Raw genomic sequence first — 8,909 nt, 5'->3', positions numbered from 1 at the left:
GAAGAGAAATGATGCAGGTAATTAGTTTAGAATTATTGTGTTAGAGAGAATGTAATGTGACTTACTTATAACATTACTTTCCTTTTCTAATCTATAGCAGTAGTAACTATTGTATTTTTTTATTTAACAGGTAATACTAATTACTTATCAATTATAATACTAATAATCAACATTATCACCAACTGTAATAGATAAGTTAAGTACAACAAATTAATGCTATGCTGCTATCTTATGAGTTTTCCAAGCTTGAGTGACCGACCTGGAGGACTTTAACTCTTAAAGCAGTAACCAGCTCAGATCTAAATCTGGCCTGTAGATAATTTGTTTGAAAGCTGTTGTCTCGCACGACCCTAACACGTGGACCCCCTTCAGAAATCTATTTCTTTAAAGGAGCACTTTGTACATTTTCTGGTGGAGGGTTCGTCATCTGCTTTTCTCCTTGGAAATTATTGCTTTGCCTAGAATGTTCCAGGGTTATTAAACATATTAAAAGTCTACCTGCATGACAAGCAAGTGATACCACCAGGCCAGGTTCTAAGTCTTTACCTTATCTTGCGTTTATTCGATTATGGTGTTAAACACCATACTTTTGAATCCAACCGATAGTTGAACCTCAGATTCAGGAGGAGCAGTGTGGTTTTCATCCTGGTCGCGGAATTCTGGACCAACTCTACACTCTCCATTGGGTGCTCAAGGGTTCATGGGAGTTTGCCCAACCAGTCCACATGTCTTTTATGGATCTGGAGAAGACATTTGATTGTATTCCTTGTGCTGTCCAGGAGTATGGGGTCTAGGGCCTTTGCTACGGGCTGTCCAGTCCCTGTATGATCAGACCAGGAGCTGTGTTCCCATGGCGAGCGGTAAGTCAGACCTGTTCTCAGTGCATGTTGGACTCTTCCATCACCAGTTCTGTTCATTGTATTTATGAACAGAATGTTTAGGCACAGTCAGGGACTCGAGGGGTCTGGTTAGGGGACCACAGGATGATGTTGTTGTGATGGTTTAATTGATCCAGGACCTGCAGCATGCACTTGGAGGGTTTGCAGCCAAGTGTGAAACTGCTGGGATGAGAATCAGCTCCTCCAAATGTGAGGGAAGGATGGAGCGTGTGATTGACAGATCGGTGCAGATTCTGCTGCGATATGGTCACTGTATTGGACTGTTGGGGTAAAGAAGGAGTTGAAAGGTGAAGTTCTCAATTAACTAGTCAGTCTATATTCCCACCCTCACATATGGTCAGGAGCTTTGGGTAATGGCCAAAAGGACAAGACCACAAATACAAGCAGTCAAAATGAGTTTCCTCCGCAGGTGAGGAGATCAGTCACAGAGGAGGAGCTCAGATTAGAGCCACTGCTCCTCCACATTAAGAAGGGCTAGCTGAGGTGGCTCGGGTATCTGTCCCAGATGCCTAATGGATTCCTCTCTGGGGAGGTGTTCCACCGGGAGAGACATAGTCCCTGCAGCATGTCCGGGGAAGACCCAGGTCACGCTGCAGGGACTATGTCTCTCGGCTGGCCTGGGAGCACCTTGGGGTCTCACCGGAGAAACTGGAGGGAAGTCTGGGAGTCCCTGCTCTGCCCCTCTGACTGGGTCCCGGATAAGTGGTATAAAATGGATTTTGGAACATTCAAAGCATATCTTTAGAGACAAACAGATAACAAATCCCCCTCCAGAAAAACAATTCATAGTGTCGATGCCATATTAAAGGTGCACTGTTAAAATACCACAATTAATTACACACTGAATACTTTTTCTGCCAGCTAGGCATCACTGATACCTGACTGAGAGCAGCAGTGGAGGCCAGCTCAGGCCATCGTCATGGTGACCTTCGCAGAGACCACTCAGACCTCTGCGATGGAGCTGCGTGAGCCGGTGTATGTGAGCAGCAGCCTGTCCCCAGGCCTGCGCAGGAAGAAGATGCTCTGGCAAAAGGCTGTCAAACATGTCATTGTCCAAAAGGAGCTCTCTGCTCAGGTCAACAAGAAGCAAACCACGTTTTTCACAAAATTCAAAGTTTTTTTAACAGTGTATTCAGTATATGTGTTTACTTTAATTGGATTAAATTTTGTTTGTTTTTGCAGGTGGGTGTGGAGCCAGCTCGGCAGATATTTGTAACTGATGCCTACATGCAGGAGATCAACCGTCAGATTCGTAGTAAGTCCTTACGTGGGGTAACAAAGCGGCGCTCATCATCTTTCAGAGTGCACCCCCAGCGAGGCTCTACTACCAACAGTGTTGGAGGAGCCTTCCATGACTATGCCAGTGACGCGGACTTCTTTGTTCGATGGGGCTGGACTGTTCGTGGGGTGTATATACCCACATTAAGACACACTTTCAAATCTCGTGACATGGAGAAACTTTACCAGCAACACTCTTGTCACCAAAGACGTAACTCTCTTGCAATCACAAGTGTCATTGATGCTGTGGCCAAGCTTCATGTTTTAGTTCTGTATCTTGCCCTTGCCCCTGAGGAAACTCCAGATGCTTTACATGGCTGCCTTACAAGTCTTTTTTTGATTTTAGCTTTAGCCCTGTGTACAGTGGTTTTATTATGCAAACGCTCCATGTCTCCAACATGGCTTCACTATGCTGGTGTAGCTTGTTGGTTATCACAAACCACACAGGTGCTGGGAGGACTGGGTTATGGACTGGAGAAAGACCCCTCCTGGTATGTCTTGTTCTCACTTTTTGCTACTTACACACTGCTACCATTACCGCTGCTGTGGGCCATGTGCGCTGGCTGCCTCACCTCAGTGCTGCACCTTGTGGTGGAGATGACCCGTTCATACAGTGATGCTGTCCTCATAAGACAGGTGTGAATCACTCCAATACAGCAATACTGTACTGTTACTGTTGTTGTTGACTAAATTTTGTTTATTTATTCTTGAATGCAGGTATTTGCCAAAGGCCTGCTTTACTTGGGCATGAACACAGCTGGCTTGTTCATTCACTACTTGACAGATCATGCGCAGAGACAGGTTTTCCTTGAGACACGCCGCTGCATTGAGGGGCGCCTCAAATTAGAACAAGAGAACCAAAGACAGGTAGAGAATATAGGGCATTCAGTTTTATAATGATGATACTGTTCCAAAAAATTGTTTTTGGGGACAACACAGGAGCGGCTGGTGACATCTATCCTGCCTCGATTTGTTGCCTTGGAGATGATTTCTGATATGAACACTCTGGAAGATGATCTCTTGTCTCAAGAGGTTCACAAAATTAGCATTCACCAATATAGAGATGTCAGGTACATTCTGTTTTCATGTAGAGATAGCATCTCTTTGGCACCTCCATATCACTAACAAACAAAATCTCTTATTTCAGTATTCTTTTTGCGGATATCAAGAATTTTACACTTCTTTCCATGAACTTGTTGGCACAAGATCTAGTTCGCTTGTTAAATGATCTCTTTGGACGCTTTGACCATTTGGCAGAGGTGAGAATCTATCATACCTACATATGAATACTAAAATTTCTCAATTTAATATTATTGATACAATGATACAATTACTGATTATCATCATTATTATTATTATGACAACCCTACTGTGCTGTTGCATTTCAAAAAATATCTAAAAGCAATTAATCTTACTTGTGTGTCCCTCTCAGGAGCATCATTGTATGAGGATTAAATTACTTGGAGACTGTTATTACTGTGTGTCTGGGGTCCCTGAGCCACAACAGGCACATGCTCAACATTGTGTTGAGATGGGGTTGGCTATGATCAGCACTATTCGGTCAGTTATTTTTGTTCCTTGAAATGTCAAAAGCTATAAATAATACATTTTATTATCCTATATTAGGCATTTACGGAAACGGATGAACTTAAACATGGATATGAGGATTGGGATCCACTCGGGGTCTGTCCTATGTGGTGTTCTTGGCTTACAAAAATGGCAGTTTGATGTCTGGTCTTGGGATGTTGGTATTGCCAATATGCTTGAGGCTGGAGGTGTACCAGGGTAAGATAAGTTACTTTCTGTATTTTTGCATCATGCTGTATTTTGTCACTAAACACTTTTCATGAATGTCCCAGACGAATCCACATCTCTCGAGCAACATTGGATTGCTTACAGGGTTTGTACAACACTGAAGATGGCCATGGCCAACTGAGGAATGAGTTCTTACGCAAACACAACATTGAAACCTTTCTTATTTGTCCCGAATATGATGATATAAACATGCAAGCTGAGCCCAAAGTCACAAAGACTGTTAAAACCTGGAGTCCGGAGGCAACGTTTGGAAAAGTGACTGACACAAACAGTGTAGGTGATAAGTGAGTTCTGAACTCCACTGAATTAAACCGCGATCTTCTAATGTCATTCAATTTGCATTATATAATACAGATACTGGCCTCTTTTACAAATGGATCACTAACCAACATCTGGCAATCCACCTCTAAAGAAATAAACAAACGTATCAAACATGCTATAGAAGTACGCAGTAGTGACCTGATGCACAAGGAGCATATCACACCATTGACCCTTGTCTTCAAGGATAACAATATTGAGGAAAAAGTGAGTTCCTATAGTATATCTGTAATGACATCAGTAATGCAGTGAGCTGGTTATAACATTTGTTTTTCTCATTCTCCAGTTTTCACAGATGAGAGATGAAATGTTCAACTCCAACTTACTGTGCTCCTTTATAATGCTGCTGTTCCTCATGTCAGCTCAGGCTCTCATCCCTGCTCCAAGGTACAGATCCCCCAGTCTGAATAAGAACAATACAGGTCCACACAGTGCTGTTAGTTTCCCATTCCAAATATTTTAAGAGGCCACATGCATTTTCTGTCTGCAGGATATTGCCAGCAGTGCTCCAGTTTTCAGTCTTTTTATTTGCCTACATGCTGTTGCTTCTGCTAGCCCTGGCTGAAGAGTTTAAGTGGACCCCTGTAGCACTGCAGCATTTCTGTTGCTGGATTCATGAGAACAACAGTGCTCGCAACCTTCTCACTGTAGCTGCCCTCATTCTCAACTTTGGCCTTGCCTCTACTAACATGGTAGTCAAGTCGTTTAGAGCTTCAGGTCCATTTGCCTAGTGCTAAAATAGATGTGAAATGTAATGCAAACGTCTTGTTTTGTATGTGATGCAGGTATGGTGCATTGTAACAGACCCTGGGGAGACTGTTGCCATAGACAGAACAACAGTACTTCCTCTCACAGTCTGTACCTACCCTGAAGTAAGAAAACTAATCAGATTTCTACTTCCCATAAATACGATAAGATAACCTTTATTTGGCCCACAGTGGAGAAATTTTAGTGTTGCAATGCAATGTTCAAGAACAGCATGAGAATAGGAATAGGAATACTAGTTACTACTAATACTGGTTAAAATACAAAAAAGTGGAGAAATATGCTGTGCTTGTCGAGTAAGGCTATAAAAGTATTATATAGCCTACTATTATGTACAGTACAGCATATGGTCGGAGTATAAATAATACATTTACATTATGTTCAGTGGTGGAAGATATACTCAGTTTTGTTATTTAAGAAAAAGTACAGATACTGGAGCAAAAGAAAATACTCAATGAAAAGTAAAAGTATTAATGCAACCATTTAAAAATGTACTTAAAGAGTAAAAAGTAAAATGAAGATTTTGAGGTCTTATAAGGCTTCAGATGTATTGATTTTGATAAAGATTTGTGCTGACAGAAACAATGGAATAGATTTTTTTTTCTAGCTGTTTTTTTTTGTTTTTTTAATGAACTTGATAAAAATTCACCCTGTGCCTTTTCAGCAGGTATCAAACAGTAATAAAAATACTTTTACTTTTGAGTCCTGTTCAAAAATTTAGTGGAGTAGAAAGTACAGATACCTGCTCTTAAATGTAGTGAAGAAAAGTAAAAAGTATCCACTGTAAAATGTACTTAAGTAAAGTACAGATACCTTAAATGTGTACTTGGTCATGTTCCACCAGTAATTATGTTACAGTGTTGTACATGATTACCAGAGATGGACAACACATGTACAGGGCCAGCAGTGTTCATTGTACATTTACCATTATGAGTTTTGTCATCAAATGCATCTACTCATTTTTTGTGTTTCTACAGATATTTGTGCTCAGCAGTGTCATTGCCATGGTAACTTGTGCCGTCTTTCTTCGTCTGAATTCCATTCTGAAGCTTGCTGTATTATTACTGGCTGTAGCTGTTGATTCCTACCTCATTCACATGGCCTTTGTATCTCTCACACACCAAGACATGCTGCAGAGGTTGATGTGCTGTTGGTCTATACATTAGTTTGAAAGTTACCAAATTAACATAACAATATATTTTTAATTTCAGATCTTACTATGTCAGAAGAAAAGGAATATCTGTCCTTGTCATGCTTATGTTTATTTTAGCTGTCTACTATAATGGACGCCAGGTATTGAGATCTTAACACATGGAGTTTTGTCTTAATTGTTTGAAAATATGATATGTCTGTAAACAATTTCATGTCTGTTTAGTGGGAGGCCACTGCTAGGCTTGACTTCCTATGGCGCTTGCAGGCCCAACAAGAAGTACAGGACATGAAGGAATTGAGGGAACACAATGAATGTCTTCTGTATAATATCCTCCCGTTTCATGTAGCAAGGCATTTTCTAGAGCGAAGCAAAAATGATGAAGTATGAAGAAAAAAGAAAAGATTTGTACTACATTAACCTACTATAGAAAATGGCTAACTGTAAAGACTAATCTTACGTCTTTCAATTTAGGAGCTGTACTCTCAGTCATACGATGAAGTTGGGGTTATGTTTGCTTCAATCGCTGGATTTGATGAGTACTTTGAAGAGAAAGAGATTAAACATGAAGGAGTGGACTGCCTCCGACTACTGAATGAAATCATTGCTGGATTTGATGAGGTGTCCTTGAACTATTATCTTTTAATGTGCTGGTATAGCAAATGAGAGATACAAAAGGCTAATGAAATGCAATCCTTTTTGTTGACAAGTTGTTGGAAGAGTCTTATTTCCAGTATGTGGAGAAAATCAAGACCATTGGAAGCTGCTATATGGCTGCCTCTGGCTTAGCTCCAGACAAACAGGTGAGCAATCATGCAGAAAGCTGGCCTCTCTTTGCCCTTTTGTACATCTCCTAAACCCTGCTCCCATGCATACTCTTTACGTAATCTCTGTTGCAGACAAGTATGGAGGAGTGGAATCACCTGAGTGAGCTTGTTTTGTTTGCATTAGCAATGGAGGAGACCCTTAAAGAGATTAACAGGCACTCAGACAAAAACTTTCAGCTGCGTGTGGGTAAGTGAAAGTGGTTCACTGCTTACGTACACAAAAAATGCATTCATACTGATTATTGTGTTACATTGTCCCCTATACCTCTATAAGCCAAGGTAACAGGATTGTTCTTGCTTGTAAAGGCATTGCCCATGGACCAGTGATTGCAGGAGTGATTGGGGCCACTAAACCACAGTATGACATTTGGGGTTCAACAGTTAACTTGGCCAGCCGGATGGATAGCACAGGGGTCAGTGGGCGGATACAGGTCCCTGAGGCGACCCGCAAAGTCCTGGCAGAGTGGGGCTTTGTCCTGGATCTCCGTGGGGAGATCTTTGTGAAAGGGGTGAGTAGTGTGGTTGTGTGTGTGTGTGTGTGTGTGTGTGTGTGTGTGTGTGTGTGTGTGTGTGTGTGGGGGTGTGTGTGTGTGTGTGTGTGTATATATATATATATATAACTATTTAAACTCCCAATGTTCAATCAATAAATAAAACGATCACTAATTACAGTATATAAAGCGAGGTGTTTGTGGAGCACACAAGCAAAAAGACACAGTGACACCTAGTGGTAGAAGGCAGACAGTTTAAAATAAGTAATCCTACATGGTATAATTTAATTAAATGTACGTCAGCGTGATTTTACCCTATCCCTGGACAACAGTTAAGGTAGTGAAAAATATATTGGTAGGGGAATACTAAATATATTGAAATAGCTAAAAGAAATTGACACCTAATTTAAAACGTTAAATGTAACAGAAATAAATAATTGTTTACAATTCTTCTCTCAAGCTATAGGCAGAATCAAAATTCACCTAAGAGTTGTCAAGGGTCTGAATATGTTGATGGGAAATGTTTTTTTTTAAAAACTCATAATAAAGGATTTCCTTATTGTCTGTAGGTGAGTGAGCATCAGGGAAAAGTCCGTACGTATTTCATCAGCACCATTCGCCACAAAACAGCCAGTGTCGCAACGTATGGCCGCTCAGGAAGAGATCGAAAAGCTGAGCGCTTGACATTGGCTGGAGTCGTGTATGGTCTTCTTCAAACCAGACAAAAAGAGAAAATCAGAGAGACCAATGGAGGATATGGTCTGGCCTCACCCAGTATTCATTGCTGAGAAAGTCAATTCTGTTATTTTGTATTGTAAATAATATATTGTCATAGAACGGTATAGCTTTTGTGTCAATATTACAGTCAATTTGTTGTTTATTGCTATGATCCATTTAGATACAATGTTATCATTGAAGCCGCCAATATTTCATGGTTCAGAAAGCCAAAACACCACAAAATACCTCAATACAACTCATCTAGCCTCATTACCAATGGCCTATGCAGCACTTTTTTTTACACCCATTTCAAATAATGTATTTCTTTTGGTCTAATGTTTTAAGATACTAACAATACACAGGTCTGTTCTTTTACACTCAGTAATGCGATATAATAAAGCAGTTGAAACCTATGTGCCTGCCTCATTAATTACGATTTACGTAGGGCCATTGTTGTGTAACTAATGTAGAAAATGTAAAACAGGTTTTACTTCATTCATGTGCATTTTCCTTTTTCAAAAAATCATTAGGTTTCAAGGTTAGTTTTTTTTTCTCGTGAAGTAAATACAATTATTCAACATGTGTTTGAAACACGTTTATACGCAACTTCAAAATGACAAGACAGACAATAACAAAAACAGATAACATT

General features: G+C 40.4%; 1 protein-coding gene across 1 annotated transcript; it reads left to right on the top strand.

Moving 5' to 3' along the window:
* The first annotated feature begins 1,770 nt into the window (after window positions 1–1,770).
* On the top strand, window positions 1,771–8,610 carry si:dkey-206f10.1 (adenylate cyclase type 8). Its single transcript, XM_033991031.2, has 20 exons — window positions 1,771–1,974; window positions 2,082–2,813; window positions 2,895–3,044; window positions 3,117–3,247; window positions 3,325–3,436; window positions 3,610–3,737; window positions 3,804–3,962; window positions 4,037–4,265; window positions 4,347–4,517; window positions 4,597–4,697; window positions 4,801–5,002; window positions 5,096–5,182; window positions 6,053–6,213; window positions 6,287–6,368; window positions 6,451–6,609; window positions 6,700–6,846; window positions 6,936–7,028; window positions 7,125–7,239; window positions 7,359–7,561; window positions 8,113–8,610. The coding sequence occupies exons 1-20, from the start codon at window positions 1,819–1,821 to the stop codon at window positions 8,329–8,331; spliced, it is 3,537 nt and encodes a 1,178-aa protein (XP_033846922.1). The 5' UTR covers window positions 1,771–1,818; the 3' UTR covers window positions 8,332–8,610.
* The last annotated feature ends 299 nt before the right edge of the window (window positions 8,611–8,909 follow it).

This window comes from Periophthalmus magnuspinnatus, chromosome 24, assembly GCF_009829125.3.
Source record: "Periophthalmus magnuspinnatus isolate fPerMag1 chromosome 24, fPerMag1.2.pri, whole genome shotgun sequence".
In the NCBI taxonomy this organism is placed as follows: domain Eukaryota; kingdom Metazoa; phylum Chordata; class Actinopteri; order Gobiiformes; family Gobiidae; genus Periophthalmus; species Periophthalmus magnuspinnatus.
This window is presented reverse-complemented; position numbering and strand designations above follow the sequence as displayed.